The sequence below is a fragment of the Corylus avellana genome, chromosome 8 (genome assembly GCF_965113065.1).
Source record: "Corylus avellana chromosome 8, dhCorAvel1.hap1.2, whole genome shotgun sequence".
In the NCBI taxonomy this organism is placed as follows: Eukaryota; Viridiplantae; Streptophyta; class Magnoliopsida; order Fagales; family Betulaceae; genus Corylus; species Corylus avellana.
Genome location: NC_142497.1, coordinates 23819175 through 23838471, shown reverse-complemented (window position 1 = coordinate 23838471; position 19297 = coordinate 23819175). Strand labels below are relative to the sequence as shown.

The 19297-nt window shown below is 32.3% G+C and overlaps 1 protein-coding gene across 2 annotated transcripts in view; it reads left to right on the top strand.

Annotated features, from left to right (window-relative positions):
• The first annotated feature begins 12323 nt into the window (after positions 1-12323).
• Positions 12324-19297, top strand: part of LOC132163636 (vacuolar protein sorting-associated protein, putative (DUF1162)) — a 92812-nt gene continuing 85838 nt past the window's right edge. For both annotated transcript variants that reach the window (XM_059574003.2, XM_059574002.2), the window contains exons 1-6: positions 12324-12607; positions 13718-13795; positions 15170-15282; positions 15535-15628; positions 16989-17032; positions 17274-17342. In XM_059574003.2, the coding sequence (XP_059429986.1) occupies positions 12511-12607; positions 13718-13795; positions 15170-15282; positions 15535-15628; positions 16989-17032; positions 17274-17342 (495 nt within the window). In that variant the 5' untranslated portion in view covers positions 12324-12510. The remainder of the gene's footprint in view (positions 12608-13717; positions 13796-15169; positions 15283-15534; positions 15629-16988; positions 17033-17273; positions 17343-19297) is intronic.

The window sequence follows — 19297 nt, the reverse complement described above, 5'->3', positions numbered from 1 at the left end:
GGTCACCAAAAAGCCGGAAGGACGACATATAGGCTTTTTTGGGTTTTACGCGTTTTCTAGGGTTTTCCGCGTTTCGGTCACCAAAAAGCCGGAAGGACGACATATCGCGTTTTTTGGTTTTACGCGTTTTCTAGGGTTTTCCGCGTTTCTAGGGTTTAGAGGCATTAGGGTTTTGAGGCATTAGCACCCAAAAAGGGTTCACCTTCCCCCTCTAGGTTTTAGTTTTGAATCCGTAAACGAGTTTTGGGGCATTAGCAACGATTTTTGTGGCATTAGCAACGATTTTGTGGCATTAGCAACGAATTTTGTGGCATTAGCTTCTTAGGGTACCCCAAAAAGCCGGAAGGTGGACTATAGGGTTTTTGGTGACCGCTGCCCAAAGAGTCGGCAGCTTCTGGCTTTTTGTGTGTTTTTTTGGGTGATCGCTGCCCAAAGAGTCGGCAGCTTCTTGCTTTTTGGTGACCGCTGCCCAAAGAGTCGGCAGCTTCTTGCTTTTTGTGTGTTTTTTTGGGTGACCGCTGCCCAAAGAGTCGGCAGCTTCTTGCTTTTTGGTGACCGCTGCCCAAAGAGTCGGCAGCTTCTTGCTTTTTGTGTGTTTTTTTGGGTGACCGCTGCCCAAAGAGTCGGCAGCTTCTTGCTTTTTGGTGACCGCTGCCGAAAGAGTCGGCAGCTTCTTGCTTTTTGGTGACCACTGCCCAAAGAGTCGGCAGCTTCTTGCTTTTTGGGTGTTTTTGTGGTGACCGCTGCCCAAAGAGTCGGCAGCTTCTTGCTTTTTGGTGACCGCTGCCGAAAGAGTCGGCAGCTTCTTGCTTTTTGGTGACCACTGCCCAAAGAGTCGGCAGCTTCTTGCTTTTTGTGCGTTTTTGTGGTTTTACGCGTTTTTTTAGGTTTTTAGGGTTTTGCGCGTTTCGGGCTCCAAAAACCCAAAAAGCGAAAATATCGCGTTTTTTCAGTTTTACGCGTTTCGGGCTCTAAAAACCGAAAAAGTGGAAATATCGCGTTTTTTCATTCTTACGCGTTTTTTAGGGTTTAGCGCGTTCTTGGCACAAAAAACCCAAAAAGTGGAAATATCGCGTTTTTTCATTTTTACGCGTTTTTAGGGTTTAGCGCGTTTTTTGGCACAAAAAACCCAGAAAGTGGAAATATCGCGTTTTTTCATTTCTTCGCGTTTTTTTTGCGGTGATCGCTACCCAAAGAGTCGGCAGCTTCTGGCTTTTTGTTGTGCACGCATCCCGAGGTGGAGGGTTGCAACAGTTTGCACGCGCCCCTAAACCCTAAACCCTAAACCCTAAACCCTAAACCCTAAACCCTAAAACCCTAAACCCTAAACCCTAAACCCTAAACCCTAAACCCTAAACCCTAAAACTCATTCTGGTTTCAATTTGGGGTTTCATTATGGTTTCAATTTACGGTTTCATTGGGGTTTCTTTAGGGTTTCAATTTGGGGTTTCATTGAGGTTCCAATTTGGGGTTTCATTCGGGTTTCAATTTTGCGTTTCATTACATAATAGAATTTGATTTACTTTAAAAAACAAGTACACATTAAAAATTAAAAACAAACGAAAGTTTAAACTGTTTAAAATAATATATTAGTTAAATTAAAAATATTAAATTAAGTTAATAATAAATTGTCAAAAATTAGAAGTAGATAAAAAAAATTTAAAGTATTCCAAAATAAAAAATCAAATGAAATTTATGAAATTTATGAAATTTGAAATGAATTATTAAAAAATTTGTAAGATATTTTTACAAAATACAATTTTTCATTGTAAAAATATTAATATATTAATATATCTAAATAAAAAATTGTAGATAACAATAAAATAGAATTTATTAACTTCTAGGTGATTTATTAAAAAAATAGTAAGATATTTCTTAAAATACGTTGTTTTAATTTTAATAATATCAATATTCGTAAAATTTTGTTTTTCTTGGTTCTAATATTTATTCATTTTGATTATAGTTTGAATTTCCTTTGTTGTATAAAAAAAAAATCAAAAATTCAAAATATATATATATATATATATATATATATATATATATATATATATATATATATATATATAAATTAATAAATTGTCCAAAATTAAAACTAGATAAAAAATTTTAAATTATTCGAGAATAAAAAATCAAATGAAATTTATGAAATTTGAAATGAATTATTAAAAAATTTGTTAGATAATTTTTACAAAGTACAATTTTTCATTGTAAAAATATTAATATATCTAAATAAAAAAATTCTAAATAAAAAATTGTAGATAACAATAAAATAGAATTTATTAAACAAGTACACATTAAAAATTAAAAAGAAACGAAAGTTTAAATTGTTTAAAATAATATATTAGTTAAATTAGAAATATTAAATTAAAACTAGATAAAAAAATTTTAAAGTATTCCAAAATAAAAAATCAAATGAAATTGATGAAATTTGAAATGAATTATAAAAAAATTTGTAAGTTACTTTTACAAAATAAAATTTTTCATTGTAAAAATATTAATATATCTAAATAAAAAATTTAAAATTACTATAAATAGAATTTATTAACTTTAAACTAAAAAACGTTAAAAAAAAAAAAAACGTATAAAGTTAAAAACGTTAAAAAAACGTATAAAGTAAAAAACGTTAAAAAAACGTACAAGGTAAAAAAAAACGTTAAAAAAACGTATAAATGAAAAAACGTTAAAAAAACGTATAAATGAAAAAACGTTAAAAAACGTACAAAGTAAAAAAAACGTTAAAAAAACGTATAAATGAAAAAACGTTAAAAAAACGTTCAAAGTAAAAAAAACGTTAAAAAAACGTATAAATGAAAAAACGTTAAAAAAACGTTCAAAGTAAAAAAACGTTAAAAAAACGTACAAAGTAAAAAAAACGTTAAAAAAACGTATAAATGAAAAAACGTTAAAAAAACGTACAAAGTAAAAAAAACGTTAAAAAAACGTATAAATGAAAAAACGTTAAAAAAACGTACAAAGTAAAAAAAACGTTAAAAAAACGTATAAATAAAAAACGTTAAAAAAACGTATAAATAAAAACGTAAAAAAAACGTATTTTACTGGAAAAAACGTTTAAATAAAAAACGAAAAAGAAAACGTAAAAACAAAAAAAAAAAACGTGAAAAACCGAAAAAAAACGTTTAAACCAAAAAAAACGTATAAACCAAAAAAACGTATTTTACAAGAAAAACGTATTTTACAGGAAAAACGTTTAAATAAAAAACGAAAAGAAAAACGTAAAAACAAAAAAAAAAACGTTTAAACCGAAAAAAAAAAAAAAAAAAAAAAAAAACAACGTTTAAACCAAAAAAAAACGTATAAACCAAAAAAACGTAAGAAACCAAAAAAAAAACGCAAAAAACCAAAAAAAAACGTATAAAACCAAAGAAAACGTATAAAACCTGAAAAAAGGTAAAAAACCAAAAAAAACGTAATAAACAAAAGAAAACGTATAAAACCAAAATAAAAAAATCAAATGAAATGAAATTTGAAATGAATTTTTTAAAAATTTGTAAGATATTTTTACAAAATCCAATTTTTCATTTTAAAAATATTATTATATTATTATATCTAAATAAAATTTTAAAATTACAATAAATAGAATTTATTAATTTCTAAGTGAAATATTAAAATGATAGTAAGATATTTCTTAAAATACGTTGTTTTAATTTTAATAATATCAATATTCGTAAAACTTTGTTTTTCTTGGTTCTAATATTTATTTATTTTGATTATGGTTTTAATTTCCATTGTTGTAAAAAACCAAAAAACAAACAGAACTGAACAAAACAAAATAAATTTAAAAATAAAACAGCATATAATCCCTAGAGTACCTACGCTACTCTTTTCAACTCATAATACTTTTCGGATACACACCCGGAAACATGGTGTCCATGTTCCAACTCCTTCAGAAAAACTCATCCTGCAATCCGAAACCAATTTCTAACGGCATCTCGGAGTCTTAGCGCCCACGGCCGAGTCAAAGCACAAGGGTAGTGGCGCCAAAAGCTGTTCTACTCCCACCGGGGCACTTCCAAAGAATTTTATGTACACAAAAAATAAATATTATGCATTGAAGAGTAACCCCGACCAAAAGAAATAGTCTAAAAAAGTGAAAGTCGAAAAATCAAATTTAAAAATTTAAAAAAAAAAAAAAAATTATACCTTCTTTTCTTGGAATCTTGGACCAATCCTGCAAAACAATCTTAAACAGGCATTAGTAAGAAAGATTTCTTCAATTTTAACAGGAAATAGAGGAAATAGAGGACAACGTAACAAAGAAATAGAGGACAACGTAACAATCGTAAACAAATAACACAGGAAATAGAGGACAACGTAACAAAGAAAGATTAAAAAAAAATACAATAAATAAATAACAAGATTTGAATGAACCAAAAAAAAAAAAAAAAAATTGAAAGATATGAAAACAAAACTTAAGGAAAAAATCAATAAAACATCAATTCTCACAGAGAAAGGGAAAAAAAAATAATGAAATTGAGTAATTTTTCGTCCTACCAAATACCTTGGTGTCTACGGATGTTGCCAACCACCATGGGATAGACACAATGGCAACTGTACCTTCTCACGGCCATTGGGCAATTCCGAAGATTACTCCAACCAAAATGACTCTTAAGAAAATCCTAAAAAGCATGAATAAAATTATATATGTAAGTAGTAAAGAAAATAGTTGAGAAAAATGTTAATATCTTGTATTTCATTATGGGTCAGACCCAACAATAAAATCCTGCAAAACAATCTCACATGCATTAGTAATAAAGATTTGTATGTAATTCATAAGCCTGCACATATATTAACATAAACACCTACACACTATTGATTAGATATCATACATATTAATATTATCCTTTATGTAATGAAGAACCTAATTCAACAAATGTTTTTTCTCTAATATTATCCCTTATGTAATTCAAGGAAATGAAAAAAATAAAATAAATAAACAATTAAGGGAACAAAATAAATAAAACTGTTGAAGGATAAATCCCAGCAAGTACTTCGGCAACTCACTCAAGCACACTATCACCATTGTGCTTTATATTGGTAGGCTTGTTAATGTGTTTTGGATATGTGTTTTTTCTTTTTTCTTTTGTTTTTGGTTTAAAATTGTTTTGACTTGACAAAAAAGTTGAAAATAGCTTTAAATATTTTGTATTTTGAGATGTATGAGGAAAAAAAAATTAACAAACATTAATTACTGTGTTTTCTTTTCACCCTTTTTTACTAATGACGATCTCTTCGTCCTCACTTTAATTTTCGATTTATAGAGGTTGGATGCTGGATGTATGCAAGCGAAAGGCAGTTAGCACGCCTAAGATTAGCATTCCTAAGAGCAGTTCTTAGCCAGGAGATTGGGGCTTTTGATACAGATTTAACAAGTGGAAAAATCATTGATGGAATTAGTAACCACATGAGTATCGTACAAGATGCCATCGGCGAAAAGGTATGCAATTAATTTATGCTCAAATGTTTCATGCACTTCACTTGGGCATTCATAATCACAAAAGATATTAATGCTAACAAAGTTTCTCTCGGTCACGTACAGTTGGGTCACTTCCTGTCAAGCTTTGCAACTTTCTTTTCTACAATACTGATTGCTGCTATATGCTGTTGGGAAGTAGCACTGCTTACCTTGTTGGTTGTTCCATTAATTCTTGCAATTGGAACCACATACACAAAGAAAATGAACACTATTACAGCTGCCAAAATGCTTTTCCATTCAGAAGCTACGTGTATGGTAGAACAAGTAAGAGTCTCGAAAGCACAATTAATTAATTGCTAACCATCTCCACCTTCAACCTGTACCTGATCTAATTATTTGACTAATCTGCTCTCTGATTTCCCTATCGCGGACTGTGAGCTTCTGTTCTTGGGCTTTCATCGTATGGGTAGGAGCCATTGTAGTTACTGCCAAGAGGGCAAGTGGAGGGGATATTATAGCTGTAGTAATGAGCATTCTGTTCGGAGCTATGTAATGATCGAAGTAACATTCACTTAAAAAGAAAAATAGAACTAAAAGCACGCCAAATTCTATCACTTCGTGCATTAAAAAAAAAAAAAAAAAACTTGCTTCTTTTTAATGCAGATCACTCGCCCATGCTACTCCAGACATGCAAGTCTTCAATCAGGCAAAGGCTGCGGGAAACCAAGTGTTCCAAGTGATTCACAGAAAGCCAAGTATAAGCTCTAGTTCACGAGGGAAGACGCTTGAAGGGGTTGATGGCAACATTGACATACGTGATGTATACTTTGCCTACCCATCTCGGCCAGAGAAATTGATCCTTCAAGCTTTTTCATTGTCAATCCCAGCAGGAAAGACAGTGGCTTTAGTGGGTAGCAGTGGATGTGGAAAGAGTACAGTCATCTCTCTAGTTACAAGATTCTATGACCCCTCAAAAGGTTTGTGCAGCTCCTTCTTACTCCTAAATTAGTCCCGAGTTGCTCAGCATTTTGTTTTTTCCTTCTTTTACTTTAAGCTCATAAGAACCCAAGCATTCAATGCGAAAAATGGACACACGTATTCAATTTGGGGTTTCATTGGGGTTTCTTTGGGGTTTCATTATGGTTTCAATTTGGTGTTTCATTGGGGGTTCATTATGGTTTCAATTTGGGGTTTCATTGGGGTTTCAATTTGGGGTTTCATTGGGGTTTCAATTTGGGGTTTCATTGAGGTTCCAATTTGGGGTTTATTTGGGGTTTATTTGGGGTTTCATTCGGGTTTCAATTTTGGGTTTCATTATAGAATAGAATTAGATTTAATTTAAAAAACAAGTACACATTAAAAATTAAAAACAAACGAAAGTTTAAACTGTTTAAAATAATATATTAGTTAAATTAAAAATATTAAATTAAGTTAATAATAAATTGTCAAAAATTAGAAGTAGATAAAAAAATTTTAAAGTATTCCAAAATAAAAAATCAAATGAAATTTATGAAATTTGAAATGAATTATTAAAAAATTTGTAAGATATTTTTACAAAATACAATTTTTCATTGTAAAAATATTAATATATTAATATATTAATATATCTAAATAAAAAATTGTAAATTACAATAAAATAGAATTTATTAATTTCTAAGTGAATTATTAAAAAAATAGTAAGATATTTCTTAAAATTCGTTTTTTTAATTTTAATAAGTAAAAAATAAACAAATAAAAAGTTGTATCGTGTGATTGTTTTTATTTAAATAATAATAATAAGTGAATAACTTGATGTAAAAATTAAAATGGTTGAAAGTTAAATTTTTTTGATGAAAAGTAACGAGCTCTTGCCAAATAGTGCCATACACTTCCACATTTGGTCCCTTTTGACAAAAATTGGGTGGTTCAAAATCACCCCAAATTTTTTTGTTTTTAGTTATTTATTTATATTATTTATAATTTTTTCTTAATTTTCTCAATCATGTCCAAACATAATCTCAAACTCTTTTTTCTCTTCCGTATTCACAATCCAAAAAAATGGTATATTCAAATGAGCCGATCATCTTCCTACTTTTGTGGCATCTGTTTTCGGGTTCAAATTTCCATTTTGTGTCTAACACTATCTTTAGTAGCATTGAGACAGATAATCTTGCCTCCCCTTTCCTCGAAAGACAAAAACAAAATAAAATCAATGGTGGTACATATTCAAATTAGTGGGCAATATATTTCCTCAATCGGTCAATGAAGAAAATTTAAGGAAATAAAGAAAAATACCAAAAGAATATTAATCAACAAAAAAATAAATAAATAAATACAGGAAATAGAGGACAACGTAACAATGGAAGATTAAAAAAAAATACAATAAATAAATAAATAACAAGATTTAAATAAACGAAAAAAAAAAAAAAAAAATTGAAAGATATAAAATAAATAAATAAAACAAAACAAAACAAAAACTTAAGGAAAAAATCAATAAAACATCATTTCTCACAGAGAAAGGAAAAAAACATAATGAAATTAACTAATAGGTTTGCAAACTTTTTTTTTTTTTGCCCATTCCAATTGCCCAAAGTGTGTTTATAACTTCATTATAAGACATTTGGAAGATGTCCCAAGCTTCAAATCACAGGTTTGCTTCAGTGCCTCGGTGGGTGTCATAGCATGCCTTAATGTGTGCCATGACATGCTAAAACGAGTTGAGACCGTGCAAACTTTTTTTTAGCTTAGGTGCCTCGGTGGGTGCCGTAGCATGCCAAAACGAGTGGACACTGTGTAAAAAATTTTTTTGCCCATGCGAATTGCCCAAAGTCTATTTATAACTTCATTATAAGAGAATTGGAAGGTGTCCCAAGCTTAAAATCACATGTTTGCTTCAGTGCCTCGATGGGTGCCATTGCATGGCTTGGTGCGTGCTATGGCATGCCAAAACGAGTCGACACCGAGCAAATTTTTTTTTTGCCCGTGCCCATTGCCCATTGTGTGTTTATAACTTCATTATAGAACATTTGGAAGGTGTCCCAAGCTTAATTCGAATTTCTTTTTTCGATTTGCTCAAAAAGTCCAATATTTATCTCATTCATATTTTTTTTGGACGAAAATCGGACATTTGGACTCGTGTTTTATCTTGCTTTCCTACATCCTAGAAGAACGCTAGCTATTGTAAGGATAAATGAAATTTCGCATTTTCGTTACCCAGAACAACCAAAAATTTGAATTTTTTTTTTTTTGACTAGCTCGGAATGTCCGATATTTATCTCATTCACATTGTTTCGGCCGAAAATCGGACATTAGGGCTCATGGTTTTTCTTGCTTTCCTACCTTCGAGAAAAATGTATGCTACCGTAAGCATTAATGAAGTTTCACATTTTTGTGACCCAAAATGACCGAAAATTCGAATTCTTTTTTTGGACTAGATACGAAAGTCCGATATTTATCTTATTCACATTGTTTCGGCTGAAAATCGGACATTTAGGCTCGTGTTTTTTCTTGTTTTCCTACCTCCGAGAAGAACGCATGCTACCATAAGCATAAATAAAACTTTCTCATTTCCGTGACTTGGAACGACCTGAAATTCAAATTTGTTTTTTTTACTACCTCCAAACGTCCGATATTTATCTCATTCAGATTTATTTCAGCCAAAAATCGGACATTTGGGCTTGTGTTTTCCCTTGTTTTCCTACATCTGAGAAGGTAAGCATGAACGTTCGTATTTTCATGACCCGGAACGAACGAAAATTCGAATTTTTTTTTTTGTCTAGCTCAGAAAGTCCGATATTTAGTTTATTCTGATTGTTTCCGCTAAAAATCGAACATTCGGGCTCATGTTTTTTCTTGTTTTCCTACCTCTGCAAAGAACGTATGCTACCGTAAAATTCGGATCGAAAATTCGATTTTTTTTTTTTTTTACTAGCTCAGAAAGTCCGATATTTATTTCATTCAGATTGTTTAGGCCGAAAATCGGACATTCAGGCTCATGTTTTTTCTTGTTTTCTTACCTCCGAAAAGAACGTATGCTAAGTGGTCCTAATTTTATTTTTTAAAAAGTAAAAATAAAACTAAAACTAAATCTAAATCGTACGAATTCATTGGAGTGGTCTTGGCCACCTCCAAATACATCTAGTTTTGCTATGAGTAACGACCACCCATTGGGTTGGTTGGCTACCCATATTATTCAATGTTTTAGGTTTTTTTAAGAAAAATAAATAAATAGGAAAGAAAATAAAACACAATATGGGTTTTAAAATGTTGTCCATTTTCTTTAGGAATAGTTATTCTTCTAATATTTTTAGAGGAATAGGAAGGAAGTAGTCATTCCCTAAAAATAGATATTTATCAAATAAAAGAATAATTATTTTACAAAAATAATCTTTTCATTTTACGGACCTACTCCAACCAAACGAACCCTAAATTGAATTTATGGTTGTAATGGCGACAGTGTTCGCATTAAAGATTCAAACAGTCAATCTTTCGGCCTAAATGCATACTGTAACCATTAATGAACTTACGTATTTTCGTGACCTAGAACGACTTAAAATTAGAATTATCTTTTTTTGTCTTACTCAAAAAGTCCTATATTGATCTCATGAAGGTTGTTTCGGCAAAAAATCAGACATTAAGATTTTTTCTTGTAAGCATGAATGGACTTTCGCATTTTCATGACCCAGAACGATTGAAAACTCGAATTTATTTTTTTGTCTATCTCATAAAGTCCAATATTTATCTCTTCTTTTTTTTGTGTGTTTTTGAAGGATTTTTTTTTTTTTTTTTTTGAGGATTTTAGAGTTATCAGCTATTTTTTGTTTTTATTTTTGTGTTTTTCAAGGTTTTGGTTTTGGGTTTTTTTTTTTTGAGTTTCTTTTGTTCTTTTGTTCTTTTGTTTTTTTGTTTTTTTTTTTTTTTTTTAGTTTTTGCGTTTTTTTGGTTTTTGTTTTTGGAGTTGTTTTGTCTTTTTTGGTTTTTTTTTTTTTTTTTGGAGTTTTTTAGGTTTTGTCATTTTTTTTTTTTTTTTTTTGTAGTTTCTGCGTTTTTTGTTTTTTAAATTTTGGTTTTTTACGTTTTCTTTGGAGGTTTTTAGGTTTTTAGGTTTTCGGATTTTTTTGTAGTTTTGCCTTTTTTTGGTTTTTTTTTTTTAGTTTTTTTTTTTGGGTTTTTCGGAGTTTTTTGGTTTTTTTAGGAGTTTCTTACGTTTTTTTTGGTTTTTATGGAGTTTTTTACGTTTTTTGGTTTTTTTGGATTTTTTACGTTTTTGGGTTTTTTTTGGAGTTTTTTGAGTTTTTTGGTTTTTTTTTGGAGTTTCTTACGTTTTTTTGGTTTTTATGGAGTTTTTTACGTTTTTTGGTTTTTTCTGAGTTTTTTACGCTTTTTGGTTTTTTCGGAGTTTTTGGAGTTTCTTACGTTTTTTGGTCTTTTCGGAGTTTTTTGGAGTTTCTTACATTTTCTGGTTTTTATGGAGTTTTTTACCTTTTTTGGTTTTTTAGGAGTTTTTTTTTTATGTTTTTTGGTTTTTTTGTTTTACTTTCTTACGTTTTTTGGTTTTTATGGAGTTTTTACTTTTTTGGGTTTTTATGAAGTTTTTTACATTTTTTGGTTTTTTCGGAGTTTTTTTATGTTTTTTGGTTTTTTTTTGGAGTTTCTTACGCTTTTTGGTTTTTATGGAGTTTTTTACATTTTTTTTTTTTGGAGTTTCTTACATTTTTTGGTTTTTATGGAGTTTTTTTTTTTTACATCTTTTGGTTTTTATGGAGTTTTTTACGTTTTTTTGGTTTTTTCGGAGTTTTTTTGCCTTTTTTGGTTTTTTTGGAGTTTCTTACGTTCCTTGGTTTTTATGGAGTTTTTTACATTTTTTGGTTTTTTTGGAGTTTTTTTACGTTTTTTGGTTTTTTAGGAGTTTTTTATGTTTTTTGGTTTTTTTTGGAGTTTCTTACATTTTTTGGTTTTTATGGAGTTTTTTATGTTTTTTGGTTTTTTCGGAGTTTTTTTATGTTTCTTGGTTTTTTGGAGTTTCTTACGTTTTTTGGTTTTTATGGAGTTTTTTACGTTTTTTGGTTTTTTCGGAGTTTTTTGCCTTTTTTGGTTTTTATGAGGTTTCTTACGTTTTTTGGTTTTTTTCGGAGTTTTTTGCATTTTTTGGTTTTTTTTGAGTTTCTTACGTTTTTTGGTTTTTATGGAGTTTTTTTTACATTTTTTGGTTTTTTTGGAGTTTTTTACGTTTTTTGGTTTTTTAGGAGTTTTTGGTTTTTTTTGGAGTTTCTTACGTTTTTTGGTTTTTATGGAGTTTTTTACGTTTTTTGGTTTTTTCGGAGTTTTTTTTATGTTTCTTGGTTTTTTGGAGTTTCTTACGTTTTTTGGTTTTTATGGAGTTTTTTACATTTTTTTGGTTTTTTCGGAGTTTTTTGCCTTTTTTGGTTTTTTTTTAGGTTTCTTACGTTTTTTGGTTTTTTCGGAGTTTTTTGCATTTTTTGGTTTTTTTTTGAGTTTCTTACGTTTTTTGGTTTTTATGGAGTTTTTTTTACATTTTTTGGAGTTTTTTACGTTTTTTGGTTTTTTAGGAGTTTTTTTATGTTTTTGGTTTTTTTTTGGAGTTTCTTACGTTTTTTGGTTTTTATGGAGTTTTTTACGTTTTTTGGTTTTTTCGGAGTTTTATTTTATGTTTCTTGGTTTTTTGGAGTTTCTTACGTTTTTTGGTTTTTATGGAGTTTTATTTTATGTTTCTTGGTTTTTTGGAGTTTCTTACGTTTTTTGGTTTTTATGGAGTTTTTACTTTTTTTTGGTTTTTTCGGAGTTTTTTGCCTTTTTTGGTTTTTTTTGGAGTTTCTTACGTTGCGTGGCTTCTTTTGGACTGGCTACTTCAGTAGACGGCTCAGATTGCCAGTATTGCTAGGCTAGCAATTTTCTAAACATTGCCGGGGCTCTTAATCTCTATTCTCGACCCAACTGCGGCCTTTCCCGTTTCAAACAGGTCGTCACCGGAAATAAATCCAGAGGTCGCGAAGATAGGAGCTTATTATTATTATTAGTACTTGATTATGCTTTTGTGACGTGGCAAAGCGAAAGAGAAAAAGAAACCAGAGGAGGAAATGCTTGAGGGACTTGTTCGGCAACTGCTGTTGGGATATCTCGGCCGATACGTAAAAGATATCCAGAAAGAACAGCTTAAAATAACCCTGTGGAACGGTAATGTTTTCTTTCTTCTTTTCTTGTTTCTTCATTTACGACTATATCGATCAACTTATACTACACTAGCGGTATATGGTTTTTGGTGTTCATGATGCATAGCAATGATTTTAAGCGGTTGGAAATCAGAATTTGGTTGCATGAAGCAAAATTAGGGTTTTTCAAGGAATGGACTAAAAAATCAGGGATTGTTCAATGTGTTGGATTCTTGGATTGTGTTTTATTTTTTATTTTTTTTATTTTTATTTTATGATTTTTGTGTTTTGAGAGGAATTGGAGGAAAATTTGGTGTGGGCTTAACTCGAATTCAAACGCACACTAGATTGCTAGAATTCAACGTGAATAATATGCTAGTCACGACTTAGTTAAGTTCAATCAATTTTGAATAAAGAGGGGAAGGCTGGGCAAAGCAAAACAGACTTTCAGTTTTTTGATAAGTAATCGCAGTTTCATTAAAAAGCGCAAAAGCAAAACCCAAGTACACGGGAAGCATACAAGAGAGAAGCCTAGCAAGTAGCGGGAAAGAGATCTAAACAAGCATGAAAATTCAAAAAACTACAATTTGAGGCAGCGGTCCAATGGTTTAGGTTTTAGGGTTTAGGTCTGCATTAAACCCTTTATCCTAGAATTTTTCGGGTTCACTTTAGGAATCTTGGCATCCATTACAGCTTATATTGAGGTTTGAAGTCCTGGAGTTCATTAGGCAATTGGTTTCATTCTCCAAGCGGTTTCCTGCTGAGATTCTATTGGCAAAAGTGGGCAACCAAATCAGGCACCCATTTTCAGACTAGCATTTTATTAATATGAAATATTTTTCTAGCAATTAAATTAGATTCATGACTTAATTAAAATAAGGTTGACTCAATTATTTTACAATTACCAAGTATCTGGAGGAGCTATGGAAAATGAAAACACCATTTGTATATTCCAGTTTAAATCTGTTCTTAGGATCATGCTGGTTTTTATTTATTTATTTATTTTTTATTATTATTATTATTATTATTATTATTATTATTATTATTTTTTATTGTAATATCTCGACTAGAAACATTGTTGTTATTGAGTTTTTATCCATTAATATTAAAAGTAAATTTTCCTGTTCTTGTGTAGAGGAAGTCTTATTGGAGAATGTAGAGCTTATTCTTGAAGCCTTCGATTATCTCCAGTTGCCATTTGCGCTGAAACAAGGTATTGTGACCTCCTCCTCTTACTACCACTATGGCACTATTACAATTTAATGTTTAAAAAAGAAAACTTGTTTTGCACTGCACGCATAAGCAGTATGTTGTGTGGATGGGGTCTTGTTATTTTTACTCTTCAATCAAGCTTCATATACATCAAAATAAACTAAACTGTTGTACAAAGTGTTTTGGTAATTTTGTGTTTTAGACAGCAGTGCTGGATCTTCCACTTTATTCTTTGACAGTTTTCTTGATAATGATATATTAGCACTTTGGAAGCTATTTCAATAATATTCACATTATATATATATATATATATATATATATATATATATATATATTAGCACTTTGGAAGCTATTTAAGAATCATGTTTATAACTTTGGGTGCCATCCAATTTTTTTTCTTGATTATCTGTTGTTCCAATGCCTCTTGGTTCGAAGCATGCCAAGAAGGATTTTGGCATGTACATAGAATTGTACTTAGAAGAAGTGCACGTTTTTAAAAGTAAACACTGATCTACTAGGTATATAGCTTGATAATGTTGACAGGTTGATTTAGCAGTAATTTTGCCTCCCCCCTCCCCCCGTCTGAAAAGATCAGGATGGATGACTTAACGTTAAGTTGGATGTAAAAATTATGAACAGAAGTTGAATGTACTTGGACTCTTGGGTGAATAAATCTACTAGCTTGAGAAGATTTTGGTGGTTTTAGATCGAAGTTAGAGGAAAGACAGAAAAAAAAAAAAAAAAAAAAAAAACAAACAAACAAACAAAGTTTGGGGAATAGCATGTACTTGACTGAGGAGATTTCAGTGCTTCAAGATTGGTGTTTGTGCTGCAAACTAAAGGGGGAAAAACTAAAAACAGAAGGGAAAACCACATATATGAAGTCAGACTTGGAGGAGCGAGATTGAGGTGCGAAATTTTTAGAGACATGACTTGGTTGTAAGTATAAAACCTACTCGAACTAACTAGAGACTTTTTCAGTGGCAGATAACATGTTCAGGATATTGGACTGAAATGCATTTGACATTTGAAAACCTTAATTTAACCTCAAAACAGATTCTCTCTTCTTCATAATTTCAGTTAATTGTCATCTGCATATTTTTCTCCTCAATCTCAAATGAATGGACTCGTTTGCTAATGCTTTTTATAATTGTTTTTTGCTTTTTAGCAAAAAAGCAAAAACATCAACAAATAACTCAACACTCAAACCTACTTCTATCTTTATGTCACACACAACCAACAAGCAAAAAGCACCTTCTAAAAAGCATTAGCAAATGAGCCCAACTGATAATTTTTTATTATTTTCCTTAGTCAACCGTCTTGGAATTTGTATTAAATCCTGAGAACTACATCTAACCATTGAGTTCTTTGTTAGGTCGGCTTGGGCGGCTAAGCATTAAAATTCCATGGAAAAAGCTTGGTTGGGACCCCATCATTATTATTTTAGAGGATGTATTTGTTTGTGCATCCCAACGGGATGACTGTGAGGTATTTTCGAATGTCTTTTTGGGGTAAAAAAAAAAAAGAAACTCTCTATTTGGTAACAAGAAAAAAAAAATTAGATGCATTGGGTCTGCAGGCAATTATGTTTCTCACAAGCTTTTAAGTTGCAAATTAATGTAATTAGAAAGAAAAATCTTTCAGAAGATTTTTATTCATTATATATTTCTATAGTGCAAGTTACTTATCCCAAAACAAAAAAAAAAATATTATATGCATGTCACTTTTTGCTTGTGGTAGTGGAGTTTGGATTCAGTTGAAAAAAGAGAATTTGCTGGAAAAAAGGCTAAACTTGCTGCAGCAGAGCTGGCCAAATTATCAAGATGCGTTGGTGGTGAGCTATTTAACTAGCAATTTCAAGTATCTGTTTTGGTTCTAATGAAGACAAGGCCGCATTCAAAGTCTTGTTTTGTACAAAACTGATGTATTTGGATGCATGGATTATACAATTTTTTAGCCACATATAAATTTCATATTTGATTATCACATAAGTAAAGTTGTTTCAAATACTCAACTATGTACCCAGCCAATGGTGTGGCTACTCAAGGCCTTAATATCAATTAGGTACATATTTTCTTCTTCTAGTTGCGGGGTTTACTATATTGAATTGATAGATTACTGTCTCATGTGCTTCCTAACTTTTGAAGAAAATAATAGTGGTCCTTTTTTTCTGCTCTCATCTGGCGTCAATGCAATCCAGTCTCCAAAATAATCTTCTCAAATCTTCATAATCATGTTACCTATTTTGTTTTTTATTTTATTTATTTTTGCAAGTTAGAACTCCATTCTTATATCCATTGGGCAGGGGCCCTGAATATGCATCTTTTAACATTCTAGGAGTATTGTTTACATAAAAAAAACATTCTAGGGGTATTGTTTATATTTTTATTGATACTGCATACAACTTACCTTCCAGGGATGCATGCTTCTCCCTCACTTTTAGGTTCCAGTAACAATGGAGATTCTAACTTATGAATCTACTTTTAATATGCATCCTCAGTTGGGCAATTGGTCTGGTTCCCTAATCTTTGAGAACTCCACTAGGACCATAGAGGAATTGACCAATTTCTTCTTCTTTACTTTGTATTCCTGGACAGCCGCTTGGCTTGCTCCTATAGGGATCAGTTTCTCTGATTTCCTTTTTCATTTTTCTCTCTCTTAGGCGCTCTCTTTTATACTTCCCGTGTATGTGGGTTGCGCCCCTCTGCGCTTTTTATATCATTATTACTTATCAAAAAAAAGTTGGGCAATTGGTCTGGTTCCCTAATCTTATGGAATAGCTAGTTGTTTTGCTTCATTCTTAAAGTTCTTGTAGAGTTCACTGTTTCATTTGCAAGGCTCTAGAGTTCTGTCTACGTATATTGCTCTTCTTTAATGATGCATCTTCCTAATTGTTTTAGAAGCTTTCTGCTTGCCTTGACCCATAGGATGTTTCTTAGTAACTGTAGGAGTGGCCTGCTGCTTTTCGTGGAATTTGTGGTTGGCTGTTTACAAAATGAGTTGCAATTCAAATATTGCCTTTCAAGATTTTCTGAAACTCTTTTAAATGAAAATTTCACTCTAACTTAGGTCAGTCTTACTGGTGCTCCGTGACATTTTAGGGGAAGACAAGATAATGTGAGCTGTTGTGCTGAAATGGTTTCTCAATGTAGTTTGGACATTGGGTTCTTATACATTGACTCATTTTTCTGCAGATAACCAGGCTGGGCAATCATTTATTTCGTACATTGCTGCAAAGGTGACATTACTTTGGTCTGATCTGCTATTGCTTTTGCTGCTTGGTCTGTCCTGTTGTCAGTTCATGTTTATGCCTGCAGAAACTGATGTTAAAATTTTTGGGCATATGAGTAGTTTGCTTATCATTTCATGTTTCCTCGAGTTCAATGTGATATCTATGCTTGTCCTTTAAAGATGCTATTGATACTTTGCTGGGAGTTATCAATATTCATCAAGCACTACTGATCTTCTTTCCCCCCTAGATTCTTGAAAGTATCCAAGTCTCCATCAGAAATCTGCATGTCATATACTGTGACAGGTGGAGCGAATCAGTAAGTTTGTTTCTTTGACATACCCGTTGTTTAGTATTGAATGGTGTATTTAGAGCTTTATTAGTGTCTTTTTTTGGAACAATTTCATTGTTTTTTCTCAATCACTAAAATTGAAATTGCTAGAAGTGGCAAGACTAATTTCACAGTCCATATGTGTTTGTTTCTGTGTTCTGTTGGGAATTTGAACTTTTCTGAATTAAACATTAAAAAAGTTCAAATTCCCAATCGTTGAGAGGTTTGCATGAAGAAGGTTTAGAGAAAAGAGGAGGCTCGTTCTATATGTTACGTAGCCTACCTCAAACCTATTATTATATAAGCTTAAAGAAATATGACAAGGACTAAACGACCCTCAAACCCTATACATCCTTCTAACACCAATTAAACATTAACATATATTTCTTTGTCATGAGTAAATCTTAAATCTCAAGTCAATCCTACAATTCAATTCTATCATTCCCATTTTATCCTAGTTTTTTTTTTAATAAGTAATGTGAATATTATTGAAAAAGCGCAAAGAGGCGCAACCCTAGTGCAAATATATATACAAGAGAACCCCTACGGAATACACAAAGAGCACATATTCAAGAACTCTTCCATAGTTGGGACATCAATACGATGGTAAGTCAACACCCACAAGTATAGCATAGAGATCATATTCTTCCTCACCCCGTCCACCGAACACTCCTTATCCTCAAAAGTTCGTGCATTCCTCTCCTGCCATATACACCAAGTGACGCACAAAGGAACCATCCTCCAAATAACTTTAGAGAGATCCCTACCCCCCACCTGATTCTAGCAAGCAAGCAAATCGAGGAACCTTGGTGGCATAACCCACTCAATACCAAACAAAGTAAAGATATAGTGCCATAGCGGAGTGGCCACTTCACAATGGATCAATAAATGATCTACAAATTCTCCTTTCTTCTTACACATGTAACACCATTCCACTACTACAATACTCCTCTTTCGCAAATTGTCATGTGTCAGAATTTGGCCGAGAGCTGCAGTCCACCCAAAAAATGCCACTCGCGGCGGCACCTTAGAGCGCCAAATACTCTTCCATGGAAACACCTCATAATCTGGAATGGACAAGGCCTTATAGAAAGACTTCATCTCAAACATACCTTTCTTAGATGGGGACCAACGAATCCGATCTACATTAACATGAGAAATCTTACAAGAGTACAACAGTTCAAAGAAAGATGATATCACATCCATTTCATCCTAGTTAAAATCCTGATTTTAAAAATCTTACTTTTAAATCTGTATTCCATGCCCAGTTTTGCAGTTATCAATTATTGTGTAGGTTGAAGAAACCTGGACTTCCTTCAAACGTACGTTTGAATCGTAGGCTTCGAGAGAGAGAGAGTTCAGTTAGGTTAGCAAGATAGTTTTCTGCCCTAGCGGCGGCGCTAGGCTCTGGTGAGCCGCTATGGAACGGCGCTTCTCCATAGAAGCGAAATCCTTCTGCCTGTCAGCGAGGGAAGGGTGTCCTGATCTTCGGTTGGAGGAGAAGAGAAAAGGGTTCGTAGGGGTAATTTTCGTGAGTCATTCTTGTGCTTCATGGTTGGTGGATATGGTCGAGGAGGCGAGTTAATCTCTGCTGAAGGTTGATATTGCCAAGTTATACTGCGAGGGCGATAAGGCTTTGATGGTGCATGGGGGTGTCAATAAGGCAGGTAGCTTCCTGGAGGTGGCCGTTTTTGCTGAGGGAGGTCGTAAAGGAATCATTTGGCTACCTGCGGGCCGTGGAGGGAGGGGATGGCGTCGGTTTGCAAATGAGTTGCGGAGGTTGTTGGGTCCTCCAGCCCCTACGCACCCTGTTCCGGGAACGCAGCTCAAGCTTGGTTTGGGAGAATCCGTCTCTGGATGTCACCCTGGGCGCTCCTTTGCGGAGGTTCTTCGTCTGACGGCTGGTTCTGAGGAGCCTTCCGTCAGGAGGAGGGTAAGATCTT